This window comes from Balearica regulorum, chromosome 5 (assembly GCF_011004875.1).
Source record: "Balearica regulorum gibbericeps isolate bBalReg1 chromosome 5, bBalReg1.pri, whole genome shotgun sequence".
Taxonomy (NCBI): domain Eukaryota; kingdom Metazoa; phylum Chordata; class Aves; order Gruiformes; family Gruidae; genus Balearica; species Balearica regulorum.
In genome coordinates, this window is record NC_046188.1 from 43,473,337 (window position 1) to 43,496,327 (window position 22,991).

The window sequence follows — 22,991 nt, forward strand, 5'->3', positions numbered from 1 at the left end:
TATCTGGAGCCATATAATCTTCCTGAAGCTCTTTAATGGTGCCCAACTTTTTAATTACAGAGCATCCACAGGGGCCACTGCAGCCAGGCCTACTTGCAAGCCTGCTGGGGAGAGCAGGGGCAAGGAGATCTCCCTGCCGGCTTGCGGCTCCCCCTTGGGCACTGACCCCTCGGAAACCCCATCCTTCCCAGCTCTGCTCTCCCAGGGATGCAGAGGGGGCCACCAGAGCCTGTCACCGCCTTTCTGCCGGCAGGGACGTCTGCTGAAGGGAGGGTTTGTTCAGTTCATCAAACTGGAATCGTTCTGCCGGGGATCGGCATCACCCTCGGGCCCCCTCCGCAGCCCCGGGAGGGAGCAGCGCGACAGCCCCGGGCAGCCGCAGGGCTCGCCCTCGCTCTCCCCGGCGGTGGGAGGACGCCGGGGGTCCCGGCGGTGCGGGGGGCTGCGCCGGAGGAGGGTGCGCCGCGCTGCCTTAAGGGGGTGTCGGCGAGGGAAGTCCCGCCCCGCCGGCTCCCGATGCGCGAGCGGGGGCGTGCCGCGGCCGGCCCCTCGGCAGCGGGGCACTGACAGCTGCCCCGAGCGGGCACCCGCCGCGGCGCTCCCGTCCCCGGCAGGCGGCTCGCTCCCCGCCGCGGCCCCCGCCGCCCCATGGACCGCCGCCGCCGGGGGGCGGGCGGGAGCGTGCCGCCGCAGTGAGCCCGGCCGGCGGAGCGCGGGGGGCGGCCAAGCGCCCGCGCCGCGGGCACCATGGACAGTATCCTGGAGCCCTTCCCCGCCGAGCGGCTCTTCCCCGCCGCCGGCACCGGCTTCCTCGACCTCGGCGACTTCAGCGAGGCGGACTTCCTCAGCAATGTGGTAAGGGACCGCCGGCAGCACCCCACCTCCCCACCCTCCCCGGAGGGGCGGCCCCGGCAGCGGGGACGGGACGCGCCGGCGAGCTCGCCGCGGTCCCCGCTGCGCCCCGCCTGCCCCGGGGCTGCGTGTGCCGGAGTCCTGCCCCTGAGCGCGGGTGCCCCGGGGATGCAGGTACCCGGGTGTCCCTCGCCGCGCACGGCCAGCGCCCCCCGGGACCGGCCCCGCCGCCCGCAGGCGTCCTGCCGCGGGCACCCCGGGGAGACCCCGCTGGGAAATCACAGGGGTTTTTTTTTCTTAAAATGCCCTTTTGTGAGACTGATGGCTGGGGGAGAAGCGTGCGGTCCCGGGCGGGGAGTGCACAACCTGCCGTTGTGCGGGCAGCACGGGAGGCACGACCGGGTGCCATCGGGAGACCTTTGGGCTCGGCGCCTCCGCTCTCGTTTGCTTGTAACTTTTTCTTATAGTGGCATTTGGGAGGTGAAGCATCTCCTGCTTGGCATTAAGGCTGGGCTGATTTACTTTGGAGAGAAGGGCGAGGGGGAAGAGTGACTTGGGAGGAAAATGTGTTGCCAGTCCCCAGAAACCAAAGGGGCATTGTTCACCTCTAGGGAAACTGCCCAGCCTCTCTGAGGAGTCATGCGAGTCCCCAGTCCAGCAGCTCTCCCTTGAGCAGCACGCACGGGCTCTTTGCTGTCCTGCCCGAGCTTTCGCTGGGAGTTTGCACTGCGAACCCTGCAGCCCCTCAGCCCTGAGGCAGAAGGGGGAAGGGCCCCACCTCAGAGGTGGTTTGGAGTTGAGGGTGAGGGCATCATCTGACGCTGGACAGCAGGACACTGCCTGCACTCGAGGCTCCACCAGCCTCTGAGCAGCTGCAGCCGTGGGACAGCGTGCCTGTCCCTGACAGAGAGATTTTAGCCACGAATTGTTACTCCCCTGTCACAATACTGGCACCTCCTGCATTCCTAGTGTAGCACTGTGAGGGTCTCTGGAGACTACCTTTGCAACAGGAGCAGGAGAGATGCCAGCACCATGACACAGAAGCAGGGGACAGAGAGAGGAAGGCTGTAGCCATTAAACACCTGATGAATCCACTTCTGCTTTGCTACACAGAAGATATCCAAAGACTTCTATGCTCTCTCCCTTGTGGAGAAGAAAGTAGAGATGCAGAGTTTGCGTATATGTTAAGCACACCGCACTTGGTGTGTGGAGGCACACAGGGTCTGGGAAACAGATTATGCAGGCAGCCCCATGTCTCACAAATCACTCCTAATTTCCAAGATACTACGGTGCCTCAAGGACTGACTCCGGTCAGGCTCTATGGGAGGCAGCAGAGTCCCGCTGTGCTCAGGCAGACCTTCCAGTGGCATGTCACCCCGAGACTGAATGCTCACTCGAACTGCGAGGCCTTGCTCGTATCTTAGAGACCTGTTGTTAGGAGTCTTGTGTTTTCCCTAATTTCATATACATCCAGTGTGGATGAAGCTGTGCTGATATGACATGCTTTATGCCAGGACCGTTCATTCCCTTACCAAAGTGAAAATATGTATTGGCACCAGCCCTTTTACCTAGGTGCAACATGGGCTGCAGTCAGAAGTCAGGAGACCCCTAACCAACACAGGTGGTACCTCTCTATAGCTTAGATACAACTTCTGCCTGCAAGTAGACCCTGTGAAAAAGAAGCTTTTGTGTAAGAGTGCCATCTGGTGCCACCTGCCAGGACAGTGTGTTTAAAGCGTGCAGTGGCCGTGTGCAGGCTGCCTCCGTCCCGCCTCATTTAAATCGCTTTTCTGCTTGGAAAGCTGCTTCTCGAAGTAGCCTTACCCTTGCCTTCACATTAACTAGGTTGTGGTGACTCAGACATCATTGTGCTCAGCTTACATGTAGAAAAATAAATGCTTTTGTGGATTTTTTCCCAACTGCCAGCACCAAACTTCTGCTGGAGTGTGAGAGTCAAGCTGATATCTTCTCTTCCTGCAGATGATAAATATGAGAGATTCTGTAGCCACTTCTCGCCTACCAAATCTGTTGGTGATACAAGAGACAGAACATAATACATCACCCTCTTTGTTCTCACTCTGCATGACAACAAGGGGGGAAGGAATACACTTACATTTTCTTACTAAATCCAGTAAATCTCCTGGGATCTTGAGATGTGTTGAGAAGTTCTTTTTACATAGAACTGTGCAAAGCATCACCGTGCACAATAGCTCGCAAAGTTGCCAGTGCCTTTGCTTCAAAGATGGACAAACTTTTCCAGATATTGTTCAGCAAGCATTTTTCTTAGAGCAGGCCAGAAATTTTGGCCATAAAATGCCAGTATGAAACTTTTTCTGAGGATGATGTCTTCTGTTCAGAAAGAGAGCGGAAAGAAAAGATGGATGAACCTTACTGCAGAGGCTGCGCTCCTTTGGGGCAAGAATTACGTGTGTCTGAGCTACTCTCCTTTCCTGAACCTTGGCACTCCTAATGAGTCATCTTGATCTTTAAAAAATGGTTCCCTATATTGTTCATCTGAAGTTGTGACAAAGAAGTAATGAAGGCACATCTGTAGATGCATCCTCAAAAAGGTCTGTGTGTTTGAAACAGAAAATACAGTAAAAAAATAGTAAGTGTGGGGGTGCTGTTCAGAAGGACCTAGACATGTGGGAGGAATGGGTCACCAGAAACATCATGAAATTCAGAAAGGCCAAATACCATCTCCTGCCCCTGGGATGGATGGACTGACCCACCAGGGGCTCATGGAGCAGTGCTGTGTCCCAGGAGCAAAGGCAGCTGGCAGCTAGCAATGGGAGGGCGGCAGCAGATAGGCAGAGGGATGTGATTATCCCCCTTTTCTTGACAATCATAAAACTGCGTCCAGTTTTAGACTTCCTGGTACCAGAAAGATGTTGTGTGTGGGACAGTCATGAAGATAGCTGGGAGCTGGAGCACTTCTCCTGTGAGGAGAAGCTGAGAGAGCTGGGCTTGTTCAGCTGGAGGAGGGGCAGCTCCAGGAGGACCTAGCAGCAGCCTGCCTGCACTGGTGAGGAAGCTACTGAGAAGATGGAGCCAGGCTCTTTCCATAAGTGCATGGCAGGAGGATGAGTGGTCATAAATTGGAATGGGGAAGGTTTAGACTGGGTATAAGGAAACAATTTCTCACTGTGAGGACAATTAAGAGAGGATGAGGCTGCCCAGAGACACTGTGAAAGCTCCTTCCTTGGAGGTTTCCAAGTCCTATCTGGACAAAGTCCTGAGCAACCTGGTCTGCATTTAGTGCTGGCCCTGCTCTGAGCAGGAGGTTGGATTAGAGACCTCCTGAGATCCCGCCCAACCTGCATGTGTCTGTGATTATAAGATGGGTTGGGGTTTTTGGGGGGAAAATCTTAAGGAAAATGGTGTCTGCTTGGTACTTGGAGGGGAAATCTCCAAGGGACACAAGATGCTTCTTTTTACTTCCCTTAGCTTCTGCTTACCAGACTTACATACAATGACTACTAACAACATTATCAGTCTCCTTTTGCTCAGGAGGCCACCTACTGCTCTTGAACTTAGGCAACTTTGCTCATCATTTTCTGCCAGAAGGACCCACTGTAAATGAGGCTAATCCTTCATGCAGTCTCCGCTTATCAATTTCACCTGTCTGTCTTCTGCCCAGTCCAGCATTTCTGGTCATTCCTGCAAGCACCAATCTATTCACTTAACAGTCTATTACAGCTGCACTCTGAGCGCTCTTCCTTTTTCTCTCAGCTCTTATCAGTGCTGTGAAACTCCGCAAAAGCCTTATCTTTTGAGTCAGATTCACCACTGTGCTTCACTGGGTTTGTGACACTCTGGTGTCAGAATGAAGCCACAATAAACCAGCAAAACAGGAGGCATGTGTTTCTTTTTAACCCAGTACCCCAGTGGGTCTGTTTCTTCTCTATGTTTCTGTATTTTATAGTATGAAAAATACCTTCGAAGATGACTTTGGATGTTCATGTAAATACAGCTCCATTTTGACTCTATGCTTTTCAAAGCATATTCTTTACCTCCTTCTAAAAGGAGGACATCAAAGGCAAAAAAAATATCCTCCACACTAGTCAAGATCTTCACTGTTAGAAGTTGGCAATTCAGGCTGTCTCAGCAGTGCTAACCCAGCTCCTTTGGGGAAAGCACAGTAACGCGCTCTTTCACTGTGTCATCCTGTATGCCCAGGTAATACGACAAGCAGCATCTTCTGGAGTCTACTGGGAGACAGCAGAATGGGAGAGGAACTGCTTGTCCCTGTGGGTTGCTCCTTGAGTGAAAACTGGGTTTTGTGCCTTCCGCATGCTCTTTCCTTTAATATTGTCCCAGCCGGCAGAAAGGAGGAAAGTAGCAGGACTGTATGTAGTGAGGAGGTTGAGAGCAGTGCTGGTGCGACTCATAGGGGGAGCTTCCCTGATGATAAAGAGAGGCTATTCACCGTGGATGGCTGTCACTCTTGCAAGAAGCCTGTACACACTTCTATTCCTCTTATGCCTACTACAGGGACATAAATAGCACTTAAATGGTGCTTAGGTCTTGGAATGGCCTTTGGTCTGAGTGAGCTTCATGCCATGTCAGCTCTCTCCTACCATCTCTGCACACAGTGAAGACAAAGCTCAGGCAAATTTGGTCATCCACTTCTCAACCCTTTCAGCTGCTATAGAGGGGAGTTCTGGGAGGCTGGGTCTCTGGGACTGATGATAGTCCCTCATGGGGACACATGCAACAAGCATTTTGGCCCTCTATTCCCATGCCTGGTAAAATTTGGTCAGTGACACATCTCTGGTTAGTCAGCCAAGTACTGGGCAAGGCAAGACTTTTTTCTTCACATTTTGCTTGGAACTGGCCAGTCAGAGATTCCTGTGGGATCTGGAGCACAGAGAGACCTGGTGGGACCATCAGACCTGGCATGATGGAAATTAATCCTAAAATAATATTTCCCAGATTTTCCTATTTCATTAGTCTCTTTGGATCCATCTCATCATTCCTCCACTTCATATCCATGCTGCTCCTTACTGTCTCATAGCGGGACTTACACCTACAGAAGTCCAAGCAGCAGGACGAAACCAGAGTTGAACACAGCAGTTCATGGGTCTCTGAGCCTACAGCATCATCACCACAGGGTCATCACCAGGAAACGTATTTCCATTTTGGTAAAGAAGAAGGGGAGAGATTTGACTGTCCTTGGAAGACTCTAGACTGGGGATCATTCATGTGTCCCTCCTAGCTGCCAAGAGACTGAAAAACATTTGGGATACTCTTCCTAAATAAAAACGTTTATCTGTTGGACAACTGCCTGCATGTGCTGGGGATCCATTGGCCTAAATGCTCATCTCAGCCAAAGTGGGAGAACCCTTTAATGATGCTGGTAGGCCAGACCTAGGAGAGAGGTTGCAACTCAGAGCAGGGGTGTGGGCAGGCATGCATCCAAAACAGGGTTAAACAGTGGAGACAGAGCCATCATCATGGTGGAGAGCAGCAGGAAGGACTTTGGTGAAGTGCTTGCAGAGCAAACAAAGGGAGGGGTTGGCAGGGGGTGGAAGCACATCTGTGCATACACTCCGCTCCCACTGAGGGTGTCAGCAGCACCAGCTGGGAGATGCTGGAGTTGTGTACAGCTCAGGCCATGTCTGCCAGGTGATCCCCATCCCCTCTGGCATAAGGCAGTCATTCGATGCCACCACTGCTTTCAAAGAGCAGGAAACCTAGGGGTCTCACCTGTACAGACCAGACTGTAGAAAGCCTCTGAGACTGTTCCATTGGACCTCTTCCTGGTACCTGTACGAGTGTCTAAGCAAGGTGTCTGGTGGCTTCTGAATCCTATGACAAGTGTGGAGTTCATTGATGCAAAGCGCCTTCTGCTGCCCAGGAGCCCACCTGGTGCTGCACTGGTCCCATACGGCACTGCGTGGTCCCATCCAGCACTGTGCTGGTCTCATCCGGCACTGCTACACTGGTCTCACTGAAGCCTGGAATGGAGCTGTCTCTGGTAGAGAGGGGAATTTGGAAAGAGCATTTTCTGAAGCAGCCCCTTAAAGGGAAATTTTAGAAGTAGGGATTTCATAGCCACAGATGCAGCCCCACTACTCAAAATGTGGCTATGCTGACACCTTTGTGATGTACTCCTGTGTTCCCTCTGAGAACAGTCTGCTCCTGGGCTCACTCCTTTTTTTTCTCAGCACTTCCTTGTAGTTTTTCAGACTGTAGTATTTAATTAGCATTTAGTCTATTACTTACTGACTACTTTAAAAATTCTCAGTGGTAAAGGAAGCGAATGAAAACACTTCACTCTCTGGAGTCGTCTCTGTGACAGCCACACGGCAGGTTCTCTTCTGCCATAGGTAGGTAGATAGCCACAGGTAGGATTGTGCTTGATATGAAGATTTGATTCTCAAGACTGACTTGTACCACTGCATTTTAGGGAAGGGATAAGTCAACCCTCTAAAGCCTGTGCATCCTTGTCCTGTTGTGGACAGTCCACTGCAGGAAATCAAATGGGATCCAAAAGCCAGTTGGTGACTCTCCTTGCTGCAGAGTTACAGGGGAACAGTTGGGGCACCAGGGATGAAGTGGACCATTACAGCTCAACTAAGAAATGTCCAAGAGCTGTGTCTTGACCTGATTTGGCTGGGAGATTTCCCAGGGAAATTCCAGGTCTGTGCTGCAAGCTCAGGTACAGTCACCAATGCTTGACAGGCAACCTTGTGGTCAGCATTGTTCTTCAGGAGAGGTGTCTGTTGGAAGAGCCAAATGTGTTAGTCCTCACTTCCAGGCCAATCTCAGTCCTGGGATTACTACATCCTACCAATCCCAGCTTTCTACTGGGGACTGTATTTATCCTCCTTTACACATCTCAACTGCTGGGACATTGTGTCTCCACATGGGAGATGAGAAGTGAGAGCAAGGGTGGAATCAAAGTCATGTTTCTCGACTGACCCCCATGCTGACACCATGGCTGTCCTGCTGCAGCAGGTGACTTCTGTATCTGCCACTTTAACGTAGTTTGGTATTGTCTGGCTGAAATCATCAATTCTGTTTTCAGCCTGGCAATAGGCCAGGGTGGGTGCTTGCATGGAGCCCTTTTTTTTCTCCTTTCTGTCTTTGGAGCTCAACTTGTGAGTTGCTAGGTGTTTTCTTGGGTTGGTGCCTGCATGTTTTGCATCATCTCTCAGAGCAGAAATAGCTGAAAGAGTGTGAGGAGCCGAGGGCATGGCCAGAGCAGCAGGAGACTGCAGGTAGCGTGCTGAAAGGCAGGCTGTGTCTTTCAGCCCAGTTGCTCCCCACATGTCTGCTGTGCAGTGTTTACATCTGTCTAACTTACTCCCAGCTGCTCAAGAAAACATTTTTTTTTTCCTTCTGCTTTCCTGTAGTGTCACATCATTTAAAGTTTTCCTTTCCTGTAGTCTCCTGAGCTGACCTGAACACCCCAGCCTTCCCCTCTCACCTAGCCCTTTCTGACTTCTTTACCCACTTTCTCTTCTCTTTCTTTGCATCTGTCCTTTTACTCCTATTTTCTTAAATCTCTCCAGGGCTGTCTGCCTTTGAAATCATGTGGAGCTGCCCTGCTTTGGTCAGCGTCTGAGTGGTAAATGCTTGACACTAATCTTGACAAGTTATTCAGCCAGAACAAGGTCTTGTGAAGGTTGGAGCTGCAGATATCCACACACTTTCACTCCTTTCTTTCTCTTCCTATTTTATCTTCTCACTTTCTAAGATTGCAGAAATTCCTCATACAGGATGGAGGCGATGTGCATGGCTATTCTCCCTGAAACTAGTATGTAATTTAAACCAGTGCTGGGGTAATTGGTACCATCTTTAGGTCTCAAAGGTGATGCCTTATGTGAGGTCATTCATTGCGATCACTGTCCAGCCTGTTCCAGAGGAAACTCACCCCTGACTACCTCAGCAAAGTTGCTTTTGGCTTCTTTACACTGTGACTTTGTCTTGATTAGGAAAAATGTTCATTTAGGTCAGTCTGGCTGACCTGATTAGCAAAGCCTGCTCAAAACGCAGTTAACATTTTTCCTAGAATAGATGCAATATGTAACTCGTTCAGCTCAGCGATCTGTGTCAGGAGTTCCCCTGCAACAGGAATGTCAGGGCTCCCTTAGGAGGAACCTGGCAGCCAAGGCTGGAGGAGAAATACAGCTTGGGCCTGACACCAAGCACGTTGCACTGGAGGGAGCTGGATACAACATTGGTTTTGGACACTTATACCGGATTGTCAGCATCCCTCCTGCAGGTGAGCTTCCTTAGACCAATGCCCAAAGAACTTCCTCTGTGCTGACTTCCCCACCGCAGTGTCATGGGGGCTCTGGCTTCTCCTCCTGATGCCATGCCATGTCCAGGTGGGAGCACTGCAACTCAAGAATAACATGTCTCTGCTGGCTGAGGCGCAGGGGGTCTACCTTGCGACATGCAACCTGCTCCTGGCTCCGCAGTATTTTCAGCCCTCCTAGGAGGAGAGCTTTTCCCTCCAGAAGGGGTAGCTGAGGCAGAAGGAGACCAGAATGAAGAAGAGGATCCAGGTCCAGAGCCTCCATAGTTAACTGTTGCATGTCAGAGCAGCTCGATGTTAAACGAGCCCCATAGATTCATGACAGTTGAAGGAAGGAGCTGGGCAGGTGCTTTTGGCTGAGCTCACTGCTGCCTCGGGGGAGGGACTGCAAGCCAGGCAGCTCAGGGAGGAGGAAACCACCTCTGACATTTGTAAAAACTGTTGATGGAAGGTTTCTTTCAAAGCCTTTTCAGTCTCCCAATCTGAGAGCTCTTTGCCCAGGGAGTGCTGGAAATATGGCTCTTCTTTCCAAGCAAATGTGGCAGACTCTGAGAGTTGATGAGGTGCTGTTGAGCTATAAATACTGAATTGCCAATTGAACGATGTTTGGTTTGTTTTTGTTTTTTCTCTCCTTATGGACAGTGGTGCAGTGAGGTTGTCGGGAATAGGAGAACTGTATTTTAGTCCCAGCTCTGCCAGTTACTTAGTGTGTGATCCTCAGGGTGTCACTTTCGGCGATGCAGCTTTTGCTGTCTATAAAATACTGCACATCCTTATTCTTACTGGCACAGGGCAGTGCCATCAATGGGTGAAGCAGATTAATGAAAACTTAGACTGGGGTGGAGTTTTCCTAGCAGATACCTGCCAGGAAAGGTCCATAGGAGCTATTACTTTGCTTCCTCAGTTAAAGTTTCTTTGAATTACTTTGCAGCTATAGATTACATTTGCAACAATTTTCAGTATGGCAGATCTATCCTCCACTGATGTCCCAGCTATCCTTCACCCCTCTCCTGTTTATTAACACCGAGGACTGCACGTGCCTGATTCTGACCTCAGATACTTCAAGCTAATTCAGGGTAATCTTTCTGTGTCAGTCTGAATGACTGCATTGGTCAGCATCAGGATTTAAACTGAAGTACTTGGCCCATGCTATTGCTGGCCTGACCTCTTTGAGCCTTACTGAAAACCAAACAATTTGTGCTTTATAAATCCAGTGAATGGGCTGTACTCATACCTCATCCTCCACTACACAACCAGATCCTGGTTCATGCAAAACCTAACTTCTCCCTCGGTTTGGCACAACTTGCTGAGAGCACCCCATTACATTTCTGCCCGAAATTGCTGTGTGGTCAGGGCTATGCCCAGTTCCCAGGCTCCCAAAGTATGTCTCATCCGGTTTGTATCTGAGAAGGAGGTAATAAGCTGAAAGAACCAGAGTGCCAGGGCTTTATCAGTTCCCTAGCAGGGCATTCAAGACCCATGTGAGTCCGTCCTGCTGCTCAGCGCATGGTGCTTTCCCCTTCTCTTTGGAAGTGCCTTTTCTCCACAGGAAGTCTGCCTGACCTGTTGTAAAGTTAGGATCACCGTCGTCCACTGGGAAGAGGGATACAAAGGTTGCTTTCCGGTTCTCTGATGCCTCTCCTGCTCTTCAGGATTTCTCAAATATGGCAGAAGTCCAGCAGCTGGATTAGAATAAAATAAAGAGCAAATGGCCTACAGCCCTTTTTCAGACCCGGCAAAGCACACACCTTTCATTCTTTTCTTACGTGTCTTTGAGCCCTGTTTTTGTCACACTGGGAGAGAGCTGAGCCCTGGTCAATGCTGGGGACAGAACAGAGGGTGCTGCACTCCTTTCTTTGTCACTAATTAGTACCAGGGTGGTAGCTAGAGGCTGCTAGCTGCCAGAGCAAGACTGTTTTCTCCCTCTCCTTGTAAGTGCAGCCATGGCAAGCAGTCAGTGGCAGCTGTAAGCAGCTGGGGTGAGTGCAGCAGAGCAGGAGCAATGCTCATGTCTTATTTTCCTGCATGCTTCAGGCTCCAGGGGAGCAGCCCTGGCAACCTCCTCCTTTGTAGCCAGGGGCTGAAGTCCCAGGTGAGATGAAGGCACATACTACTATGTCAACCCCAGCAGCTATGCAGTGTGGTGAGGTCACCCAGCAGCCTCAATATCTATGAGTAAGTGCCAGAGACCCATGTCCACACCAGTGCCTTGTCCACTGGTCTCAGATGCCTTTCTGATACTCGATGAAATTGGATTACGTAGAGTTGCCAGAGGATTTATTTATTCTGGGAAAGGGAAGAGGGAAGGAGGCCAGGAGGGATGGAGAATAGGGAAAGAAAGAGGGAAGAAAAAGCAAAGACAAGAGAGAGGTAGCTATGCAGTTAGCATTCCTGAGCCATCTGGACCTGTTGGCATGGTCCCAGCTGGATGGGCTCACAGGTTTATCCACAGCATGATGTAATCTCCATCGTCCAGCATTTGATTTTTCTCCTTGCACTGGACGGCCTCATATCTGGTGCATGTCTGGAGCGGGCATTTGATTTCCTGTTGCTATTTGCAGACTTTTCCTGGCCAGTCCTCAAGAGCAGCTCAGGCAGTTTGCATTCCTCAAGCTGAAGAAGCAATGCCACCCGGCTGGTGCAGAGCAGAGGCCAGCCGCGGCCAGCCTGCCGGCTGGGGAGAAACAGCCCCACACAGGGAACCAGCTGTGGGTTACACCATGCCACGGCTGGAGAGACAATGACACCTCTGCCTGGTGCTTGAGCCACTGCAGCTGAGCTCAGGAGTCAGCTCAGCCTTCAACACCAGCACAGAGAGGGCTGGTGGGACCCCCCTGTTCCCAGCTGCTCGTGGGCTTCCGTGCCCTGCTGGGTCTTGCAGCAGAATGGAAGGAAGGAGAATTTTATTTGGTCCAAGACCTATTCCTCCCTTTGGTAGATGTGAGCAAAAAGCAACCAATGATCTCAGTCCCTCTCCCTTGCTAACACCAGCACTGGGGGCTCTCAGCTGCCCTGTGGAGCAGGTGGGCTTCCCAGCACATGGGAGGGGGAGCAGCTGGGGAAGGACATGGTCCAACTCTGCCAAGTGCCCACCCCTGCTAGGCGAAGGCCTGTGATCTCCTTCTCTCCGTCACTCAGTGCCATTTCCAGGAGGCAGTGCAGTTTAATGGGAAGGATTCAGATTTGCATTCCCTCCATGGCCTGTGGGAGACAGACATGTGTCACGAAGGCCAGCCATTTCTTTTTTCTTGAGTCCTTCCCAGCACATGAAATGGAGAGGGTTTGTACGTCCGCCTCCATAAAAGCACGCTGATTGAACATCTTTAAGTTACAGGAGCCACACAGGAGCAAAGTGGTCTTCTTCACTACATAAATTCAGTGTGTGAAGGGGCAAACAGTAGAGCCATAGGTCCCCTCCTGCCTTCAGACACAGAACAACTCCTGCATGGCTGGAAAGGTCTGAGATGCACAAAGATGAAAACTGGATTTCTCTACAGCGTACCACTGCTTCAAGCAAACCTCAAACCCAGCGATACGAGGGGCCTGCTTCAGAGTACGCCATGCTCTGCTCTGACTCAAGAGATGTGGGTAGCTGTGCGATGAGCCATTAGGCAACAGTTTGACATGAGCACACAGTGCTCCCTCCCTCACAATGCCTCATCCTGCCCACATGCCTCGCTTAGCTTTGTTTCTTCCAGAAGCTTGGGAACAGGAAAGTTGAGTGCAGTGACCCCCCAGGGAGCAAAATTTTGTTCGGCAAAGAATCCTACCACCTGGTTCAGAAGTTGTCCTGGTCGCACCCGAAGGGAGCAGGGCTCTGCTTTCATAATACACCAGGGACGGCCTGTCCACCAGGGATGGACTCACTGGAACCACAGAGCTGAGCTTTTCCACCCGACTCAGCTCTGCTGAGTGAGAGAGTAGCTGAGGAAAACGATGGCCTCTTTATAAACTGACTGGCAAAACTCTTGCATCTCTCCTGGGAGTGGTCCAGGGATTCTGAGTCACTGCTTAAGTGGGTTGCGGCCAAGGTAGTCTTACCCAAGACATTAAGTGAGAGAGGAGAGATCCACCCAGGAATGCCAGCAGAAAGATAAATAGTCATGACCATAATTAATAATAATATAATGATGAAAAGATTCAGAAACATACTGCCCACTCCAAAAATAAAGTTTGAGGACAATTCAAATGCTCTACAGAAAAGAGACGAGAGGAAAGAGTCGAGAAAGACAGCCAAAGCCTGCATGTCAGCTGCAATGCAAGGCGTCCCGTCCAGCTGGCCTGGGTTCAAAGAGCTCCTATTGTCCAACAGCATTTCCAAGACACCATTCAAAACTTTCAGAAAATGAACCCAAGATGCAGGGTGAGATTTATCGCACAATAAAGGCAAACCAGATGTGTGCACCCTTTCAGAGAGAGGAGACAGGAGGAAGGCGATGGAGGAGCGAGCAGGGAAAAACCAGACAGCAGAGGCATGAAGGAAGAGGGTGGCATGAGAAGGTCTGGTGCTGTGAGCATCCAGGCAGGAACAGCGGCTAGGTGCGTCTGTGCTGGGACACACAACAGGCACTTGGGAGGGATTTCATATATACAGAGAACTCCATACTCAGGAAAAGCCATTGGGATTGAGTGACAGAAGGGGAAGATCTCTGATGCTTTTTCTCTTTTGCTGCACATAAAACCATGATAGATACTAAGAGGTTAGTGTTGCTTCTGGTCCTGGATTATATACCTGCATAATAAGGCCAAGTCTGAAAGGATGCCCAGAAGCCAAACCACTGTAGATTTTATCTTGATTTTCTAGGGCTTGCACAACCTTCATTATCACTTTGCAGCACTGGCCACCATGGCAAGGCTGTAACTTGTGAATCACTCACTTCCACTTGTGATTTGATTATGTTAAAATCTAGCAATTAATTATACAGAAAGATAATTTAATCTTTGGATCTGCTGCTAACGTGGTGTTACATGACCACAACCTGCCATCATTAAATAAGTCCTCAAGTTCTCCCTGCCTCAATGAGACCAGTGTTGTTTTTGCTGTCTGAAGAACGACCGGGTAGGGTGGCCATGCCATACCACACTCCACAGATTATAAGGTGACTTGGTTTTGTTCTGAGGAAGACCTCTGATAGTAAGGACTTGTTCATCTAAGAGCAGAAAGCCTGAGAAAACACTTTGGAGGCATAAGCTAGAGAGTCTCTCTTTGCAATGACTCATATGTTTGGTGACTGTAGTTAGCTTCTATAACAGGTTTTGTTGGGGTTTTTTTTGAAAGGGGTGGATTTATCTGAAGACTTTAAACTGAGATGAGATGTTTCTGAGAAGCTCAGTTGCAGATGATGAGTTTGAAGCAGGAGGCATGAATATAGTTCCTGTACTCAGCTATGTAAGGAACCATATTTGATTACCAGACTGGTTCATCCAGGCATTAAAATCCATGAAGCCATCCATGGTCTCCTTGTGCTGCTCCAGGGATGTCCAGAGAATGGATTCCCAAATCCACCAGTTTCTGCAGACACCTCTCCAATGCTGGGCTGCAGATGCCTGCTTGATCTCAGACACAGGAGCTTTCAGGGCAGGTTTTCAGGACATAAGAGGTTTCCTGTCTTCAAAGGAACATGGGATCTTTTCTTCCCAGAAGCTTATGACTCTACTTGAGTACACGATCCCATGCATCTTCACGTTTCTACTTCTTTTCACCAGCTACATGGTACTTGGCTGCTGAGCCTTGTTGTGGAGAAGTCTGGCTTGGAGAGGGGATAGCTGGAGAGCCATGTGTTTGGAAAGGATTCGCACAGGCTGCCTTTCCCCTTCAGCCTTGATTTTCATCCCATAGTTGACGTGACTGCATTATCTCTGACCGATCAGATTTCCATCCTCATCTTCGGAAATACAGGGCTTTGACCCCTTGTTCACCAACATGACATCTTCGTTAACCCCCAGGATGGTGTTAATCTGGGCTGCCCCAGTAGTGACGAGTGGTCTGAGAGGTTAATGCCCTTTGCAGGCTAGGAAGGATTTCCCCATTCTCCAGAGACTATGGTTTCTGCAGCTCGACCACTGAGGTGAAAATGATACCCTCAGCATTGGAGCTGAAGTTTAATTTCCTATCTGCTGCTCAGGGCACAGATTTTCCACTGGGATATTGGCAGCAGGTCAGAAATCTGCATTCCAAGCTGAATTGCTTTGAAAACAGTCCTGATGCGGGACCCCATTCAGTCTGCTGGTTGCAAAATCCAGCTCTTGCCCAGCCTGGCCACTGAAGAGAGTCCCAGCTCTTGCTCTCTCAAGATTTTGGGTGAAAATCCCTCACATCCGTGAGTCACAAATCAGCTGGTACAGACTTAGTTGCTCTGTAATTGCCCTTTACAAAGACCCAAGGAATGAAAGCCACCAGTAATGTTTGGTATTAGCTGCATGCCTCAGCTTTTAGACTTGAAGAGAGTACAGCTATCTTCCTCCTCCAAGGCCTGCTTTTCTTTATGGGTCTCCAGGGACCTGCCAGGGGACAAAATGTGAATTATCTCCAATTTTGCTGTCTGAGCACTAAAGAGAAACAGTTTCAATGAGACAAATGAAGCTGATTGTAAAGATAATACAGACCTTTCTTCCTACTCTGGTTATCTCCCAAAACAGATTTCTTCTATCTCCCGGGGTGCCTTTCTCGTTGCGTAGATTGCCTTTCTCACAAGATGCAGAAAAAAGGCCCATAATGGCATGGGGGAGACAAGCTGCATAAGAGCAGAGATCTGCCAAATCTGGTGGCTCCAACCCATATTGAGCCGGGCCAGAAGCTTCCAAGAAAGAGGGAAGAAATGGTGGAGTGGCGTTTATTCCAGATTATTTTGGTTATTGAATAAACTTCCCCATCCCACTGACTGGTGACTGACTTGAGCAGTTGCACCTCTCTAATTTAATTGTATTGAACTGTATTTCATGTCTTTTGGGGATACTGTGACCTCAGCTCCGCTGCAACATGACAGTATATTTCACAGAGAGTCACGCAGAGTAAAGCAGTATTTTCTTTTGTTTGCCCTGCCTGCTCCCTTTCGTTGCACCACGTGTGCATCTCCATCAAGCAGAAACTTTCCCTGAACTGTCCAGGCAGATGTGCCACGCACAATTAAATTCATGTAGGCTTTCTCAGGGTAGAGTTTGCCTGTAGATTTGTATGGCTGGGCCGGAGCTGTGCCCCTAGGTTGTGCAGGGGTGCTGCACGCCAACAGGCATGGCACTTGTGTTCTGGCTGCTTTGCGTCTATGGGGACTGAGAAGGGATGGATGTGTTTGGGTTCTGCAAAGGGCACGCCTGGGTGGAGGTAGATCAGGGTAACATAGCAGATAGGGTCTTCCCAAAGATGATAGAGTCTATTTTCACTCATAAGGAGATAAAGTTCACATTAACCCTGTCGCCCTGATGCTACAGCAGCTGACAGGCTCCTGGCCCCCCGTCACAGTGTGGAGTTAGGGTGTCTTTGGGAGTCTGCTGCAAACTCAGCTGAAGCTGCCAAGTTAACACAAAGAGGTAAAGCTCCAATTCATACAAGAGGCAGAGACCTGGGGGCAGTGATGATGATACAGCTTTGTTCTCTCAGAGATACTGCTTGTGTGAAGTCTCTGCCCGGAGACTGTGCTGACCTGGGCTTGGGAAGGGGCAAAGAAGAGGAAGAGACCCCTGCCAGCTTGCCCAGGGGTACCTGCATTCCCACAGAGAACACCTCCCACTCATCTCCATTCGAACACGTGGCCCAGCTGCCACCATGATGGTTCAGAAATAAAGGCAGCTTTGTTTGTAGCAAGCAGGTGTCTTCAGTTCTCCAAGCTCAAGAAAGGCCTCAAAGGACAAACTTTTTATTTACCTTTCACAGACTCCTAGAAAGAGGCCCCAAATCTTCAGCCAAATGAGAGTTAAGAGCAGCTGATCTAAATGTTTCATCCTGAGAGGGCTGTGTGCATTTCTGCATACGGTTCAAGTCCTACTCTAATTTTTTTTATCAGCTGGCTGCAAGGGAGTTGTAAGCCAAAGGAAATTTGGGACATTCACTGCATATGTAGCATACACGCAGCGAAAGCTCACTGGAAAGTAGAGGCATTCCTCTTTAACCTCTGCGGTGCTGCGGCTGGGAGGAGAGGTGCTCCCGTCTCTGCAGACTCAGCAAGTCTCGTGCAACAGGCAAACTGTAGCTGCGTGCCATGCTGGGCCAGTGGAGCATGGTTTGCCCAGGTGGAGTCTTGACATGTTTCCCCTCCACCCTAGCACATACATACTTGCTCAGCACTCTGGTGTCCACCAATGATTTGGGGCACACAGATGGCCACACCACTGCGGCCACACCGTGATGCCATTTGTCTTTTGATTTGGCTCGCCCTGGGCTCTGCCCTGCTCCACAGTCATTCTCCTCATAGGGTGCTTCCAGTCTCTTCTACATCACCACTGCTTGTGCCATCTACTAATCCCATTTATGCTGAGCACACTAAGCCAGGTGTGGGCGTACCAGCGTCCACGACTCTTCAGCCACTGCAGCAGCAGATGCCTTTCGTGCCTCCTTCAGGGCCACTGGAAAATCCAGTCACAGGCTGGCAGATTTCAGCTTTCCATGTACCTTTTTTTTTTTTTCTTTTCCCCTTCAGGGGCAAAAACATTTAAGCTAAAGACTTAACTCACCCACTCCTCTCATGCCTGGGTGCCTTCCAAGATTCCTCCCCGATGAACGGCAGGCTTGCAAAGTCTGAGCTGGGTATTGCGATCATGGCCACAAAATTTTGATGTGGTCTGTATTGTGCATGTGTTCTTAACAACATCACCCATTCTGTCAGCTGATATTTCCCTCCCCATCCCGCTGGGGTTGTAGGGGAGGAGGAGGGAAAAAAACACAAAACCTTTATGCCTGCCATGGAGGTTACTGCAAACCGTGGGAGCGGTATGTACCCGAAGAGGTACGTCTCCTGGAGAGGGTGGGACGACGTCCTCCAAGGCACTCATTAAGACATCCCAGGATGAGAAAGAGTCATGAAGGGGCAAAGGTGAGGCCTCCTCGAGTGAACCCCTCGACTTCAGCTTGTGCCCCTCGACCCCAGCGTGCCCTCCGGCCTCAGCGTCCAGCCGAGCCGTGCGGCAGCCCAGCGCCGCGGGGGAACCGTGGGCAGGGCCGCAGCTGGTAACTTGGCGCGACAAGGTCGTGAGGCGCAGCGGGCCGCGGACCGCTCCGTCCTAACCCTGCACTCCTCCCGCCCGCCTCGCGCAGCTCCGCTGGCAGCTGCCTCCCATTGGCCGCCGCTCGGCGGCGTCGGCCAATGGGCGGCCGCCGCTGCCGGCCGTTGGAAGCGTGCCGTGGAGACCGTTAACGGCCGGCGGCGGGGGAGGGGAGGGTGGCTCTCTGTACCCGTCAGTCGCCCCTCCGACCCGGGAGCAGCGAGGACGTGTTGGGTGCCCCGCTCACCCGGGAGCTTCGGGCCGTTCCGCTTGGCAGGGTGTGAAGCGGCTGCGGGCACCCGGGGCCCAGGCGGGGACTTCGGCGGCTCGAATCACTGCAGCTCCCTCGCTTCAGGGTAGCGCCTTGCCTTGGCACCGCTCCCTCAATCGCCTTTCCCTGATTGTGTCTTGAGCCTCTGTCGTCCCTCCTAGGTCTTGTGGCGCCTAGCGCTGGAAATTGTAAATCCAGGTCCTTGGCACGGATACGTGGTGGAAGGAGGTTTGCACTGTGAGCTGTGCCTGAGCCTTGCTGGGCCTTTGCAAGGCACTGGGGACATGGCCACCATTGCTACCACCAAGGAGTAATGGCTTGTAGCACGTTTGGTCCGAGGGGCTGCAGCCCCTGCAGGGAGGGAGCTGATGGCACAGCTCACCTGCGGGGAAGCAGGTCACCTGCCTTGCTTTCAGAGACCCTACACCCTCTTTCTTTCTGTCATTGTGTATTATTCTACAGAAAGCAATAAATTCTGGTCCTGGATCCAAATCAGGTTCAGTCAAACCCTCTGCTGCTTGGGGGCTGGGTGTCGGAAGCGTTTTGTTCGTCATACAGTCCAAGGCCATGATGCTGAAAATAATCACGGGTGACTTTAGCATTGCTGGCAGTCTCTGAGAAAAACTGAGGGGTGCTGCTGGTTGGGATGCTGTCCTGCTGCTAGAGGGAAATAGCAGCGGGGCTTGCAGATGGTTTGGTCTGAAGTGCTTCAGTCATGCCATGTGACGAAGCAGGAACAGCAAGGGGGTAGCAGGTCAGCTGCAAGCTATTGAGGCAGACCGGAGACCTGGGCAGACCAGGTATGGAGCAGCAAGGAGCTGCAGTACGTGAGGGGAGAGACCCAGAGCAATACAGGTCAGGACAGAGGGGCACCAGAGGGGCTTGAGGGAGCCAAGAGAGAGTGGGATGATCACTTGTGCTCCTTGGGGTGCAGAGGCACTGACTAGACTGTGAGGAGAAGCGTGCGCAGCATCTGACCGTCCTGCCTGAATCTTGTTAATGCTGTCAAGACCTTCACTTTCATAAGGTCTCAAATTCACTACATTTTAAAGAGAGCAGAAGGACTGTCTGGAGTGTATGGACTCTTCTTTCCTGGAATGTAAAGGAAACCTTGCCTGTGAAGCTGGAGTGCAGGGGGCTTCATTCCTTAGTGAAAGCAGAGAAGGGAAATGCAGATGTCACAGCTGGGACAGGAGATTTATCTTGGCAAGCAAAGAGGAAAAATACTTTCAAAAAGAAAAGAGAAAACTCAGAAGAATCCCCTCCCCATCTGCACTGCCTGCCAGTGCGAGCAGAACCTCCAACCTGCAAAGGCCCTTCGTCTCCTGGGCCTGGGCTGCTGCCCAGCTGGATTAGCCCCTCGCTGCTTTCTCTTTGGAGCGAGACCATTGTGGTGGGAGCAGGGAGGCTGTGAGAACCAGGCTGATCCTGAAGGGAGATTGTCTCCAAACAACTCAGCTGGAGGTGGGAAGGGGAAAGACACAGTCAAAGGATGGAAGCGTGAAAGAGAAAGGGAGGGACAGATGCAGCCAGGGTGACCACAGAGGAGAAGTGGATCCAGGGAGAAGAAACCGTCCCCTCCTCAGCTGTGTGTGGTGCCACTGGGCTACAAGAATGGCACCTCCAGGCATCCCGTGTGCAACCTGGCAGAAGAAAAGGCTTAATGCCTCTGTCTCTGCTTGGGGCCTGCAGAGGTCTAACACCAGCTCTGGGTGGGGGGAAATAGATTGCATTTGGATGTCTGGATGCCTTACATTAGCTCCCAAGATAACTGCTGTACAACAGGAAAGGGTGTTCAAATGAGAAGTGCACGCACGCACATACAGTGTGCTATTTAGACAACCCTAAGCATGAGGTCAGGGTGAAAACATGTGGTGGAAATATGTTTGGAAGAGTCAGTGCCTATGTCGGTCACCAGGAGTGGGAGGGAGCAGGAGCCAGCGGCTGACAGATTCTCACACTCTCCCTGCGGCTGAGGTGGCCTCAGCCTTAGTAGATTCTCCTGTGGCACCAGAGCAGCTTAAGGCTCTCTGTTGGGCCTTGAGATGTGGTGGTCATTGCCTCCCCTGTACCTGTGCACGTTGGCTTGTCCCCTTCAGGCACTGCCTCCTTGTCCTCCCAGAACTGCAGTGGGGGGACAGTCAGCCAGAAATCGGGCTTGGATCAGGAAATCCAGCACATCCTCGCCATTGCGTTTCTGTCCCTTGGCTGCCCCCTCCCTGACCGCTCACTGGTAATACAGCTTTGGAAACACATCTCGTGCTATTTCTTGGCTTTGAAGCATAGTTAGAAGGAGAAGGAAGGAGGGTGTGAAAGGGAGGGGGAGATAGCAGGAGTGAATAATGCAAAATGAGACTGTGCTGTGAGCTTCGTATCCCATCTGGAAGCTGTTTTCCCCCAGTACACTTCACACCCGCTCCCTCTGGGCCAGGATGGTAAGGATCACGTTTCCCAGTTGACTGGTCCCCCTTGCTCAAGCTGGGCTCATTAGCGTAAAAGCTACTTGAGATGTGTTAAAGAAGACTCTCAGCAGAGTTGCAGAGTTGTTCATTGTCACAATTAGAAATTCTTGGCCAATTCCCTAAGGAGTGGGAGCTACCTGATCTCAGCCTGGCTGGAAGGTGCTCTCAAGGAGAGAGTCTAGGCCTTGGAGCAGCTGTGATAGGAGGAGCCTGCTCTGCTTATGAATCTCTGAACGTCCCACCTTCATTCTTGTCCAAGTCTTGTGGACTCTTTCTTGGACCTTCAACTGACATGTACCTCAGGTCGGCTGAGATCTTTGTTACCACGGTGTTGGCAAAAGTATCTCCAAATCCCAGCGCAGTCATTTAGTGGCAGCACATGCAGACCTTCAGCTGTGCTGGCCCCAGTCTGGGTGGAAAGGGAGGGCTAGTGGCTGCCCAGCACCTCCTTTGGAGCCAGGATAAAGCTATCGTCCGTTTGGTCAGGTGATAAACCTTCTGTGTATCGCTCCGAAACTCGGAGTACTGACCCTGCCATGCTCTGCCATGATCCACACAGCCCTGGGACCTGCAGTTCCCCGGAGCCTGCTCTCTCACACATGTTGAGAACAAGTACAGCTGAAGCCTTCTCTGACTTTTGCCAGATAGGTGCAACTCCCACAATGAGGCTAGATGGGACAGAATTTGCATGTTCTGGGTTAGCAGGCTCGATCTAAATTAATTAGCAGTGGTTTTGATGGCATCTATCCAAACTAAGCTCTGGGCTGCTCCACACTGTGCCCATCACAGTTGGATCTGGACAAGAGAACACTTTTTCCTGTTACCGTGTGTCTGTCTTTACTAATCCAAAATCTGTCCTGAAGTCAACAATACCTGTGCCGTCAGGAGTGAGCAGAACCAACCCTAGAGACACAACAGTCTTCCTGGGATGGGGTGATTTAGCTGCCTGCTTGTCCTGTAGTCTTCGTTGTGGATATAGTCAGCCACAAAGCCATGTCATTATCTTTGTTTGCTTTACCCTTCCTTCTTCTGCTTTCCTCTGCCTCTTGCCACCACCTCTGAGTAAAATAGCAATCTGCAGCTCTGTGACAGCTCTGGGTGCTCTCCCTCTTTGAGGGTGTCTGCCTTGGTGCCCTCTTCATAATAGCCATAGTTACGCCCAATCTCATAGGCTAGCTCCCTTCTCTCCATTGTCTGTGTCTGGAGATGTTTGACTGGTATATGTACGATTGACATACAAAGCAGCTGAAAGGGGGCTGCTTTGATGAGAAGGCTTTGCCGGTATTTAGTTGTGTTGGAGGATAAGACCCAGGAACCCAGGGAGGGGTATATGCCCCAACATTTCTGAATGAGATTCATTTCAGGGAGGGTGTGAGTTTCATTCTCTGCTTACCACCCATGTTTTTCCCATACTGTGCAGTAGGTCTCTGTCTCTTGGGAGAGAATGGGCTCTTGGGGACCTGAACTGCATCTCTGGGAGAACAGTGTTGCCTTCATTCTCACTTCCAAGCAACGAGGTCCTCCAGCAAGCCTGCTGTGTGGTGTCTAAAAGAACCAGAAATCTGCAATTACTCCTGCCAATGTTGGTGACCGCGTTAAGGCTCTGATACTCAGCCCCCTCTGATACTCAACCCCCCACTCATTACTCATCTCTCACCCCTTAGCTACTGCTGGGGAGAGTTTTTGGTTTCAGAATAAAACCAGAGGCACATCTCTGCCTCTTCCCTCTGGGTAGGTTTGTTCTACAATGGGAAGACTGTTGACTGACCAAGTGATTCTTGTTCTAAGCATGGGTGGGATGCTGCTAAAAGATAGTGTATGGAACTGCTGCATAAATGCATCTTCGTGACTTTTCCCTCCCACCTTTGCCTTTGTTAATGCACAGTTGTGAAAAAAATTTGAAGCACGTGGCAGAGTTGCAGACAGCTCTCCCTGCAGCTGT

At 51.1% G+C, this 22,991-nt stretch overlaps 1 protein-coding gene across 4 annotated transcripts in view; it reads left to right on the forward strand.

Annotated features, from left to right (window-relative positions):
* The first annotated feature begins 600 nt into the window (after window positions 1–600).
* CREB3L1 (cAMP responsive element binding protein 3 like 1) overlaps window positions 601–22,991 on the forward strand; it is a 46,316-nt gene continuing 23,925 nt past the window's right edge. For 2 of the 4 annotated variants that reach the window (XM_075754541.1, XM_075754542.1), the window contains exon 1: window positions 601–855. In XM_075754541.1, coding sequence (XP_075610656.1) covers window positions 748–855 — 108 coding nt within the window. In that variant the 5' untranslated portion in view covers window positions 601–747. The remainder of the gene's footprint in view (window positions 856–22,991) is intronic. The other 2 variants (XM_075754543.1, XM_075754544.1) reach the window with 1 other exon arrangement.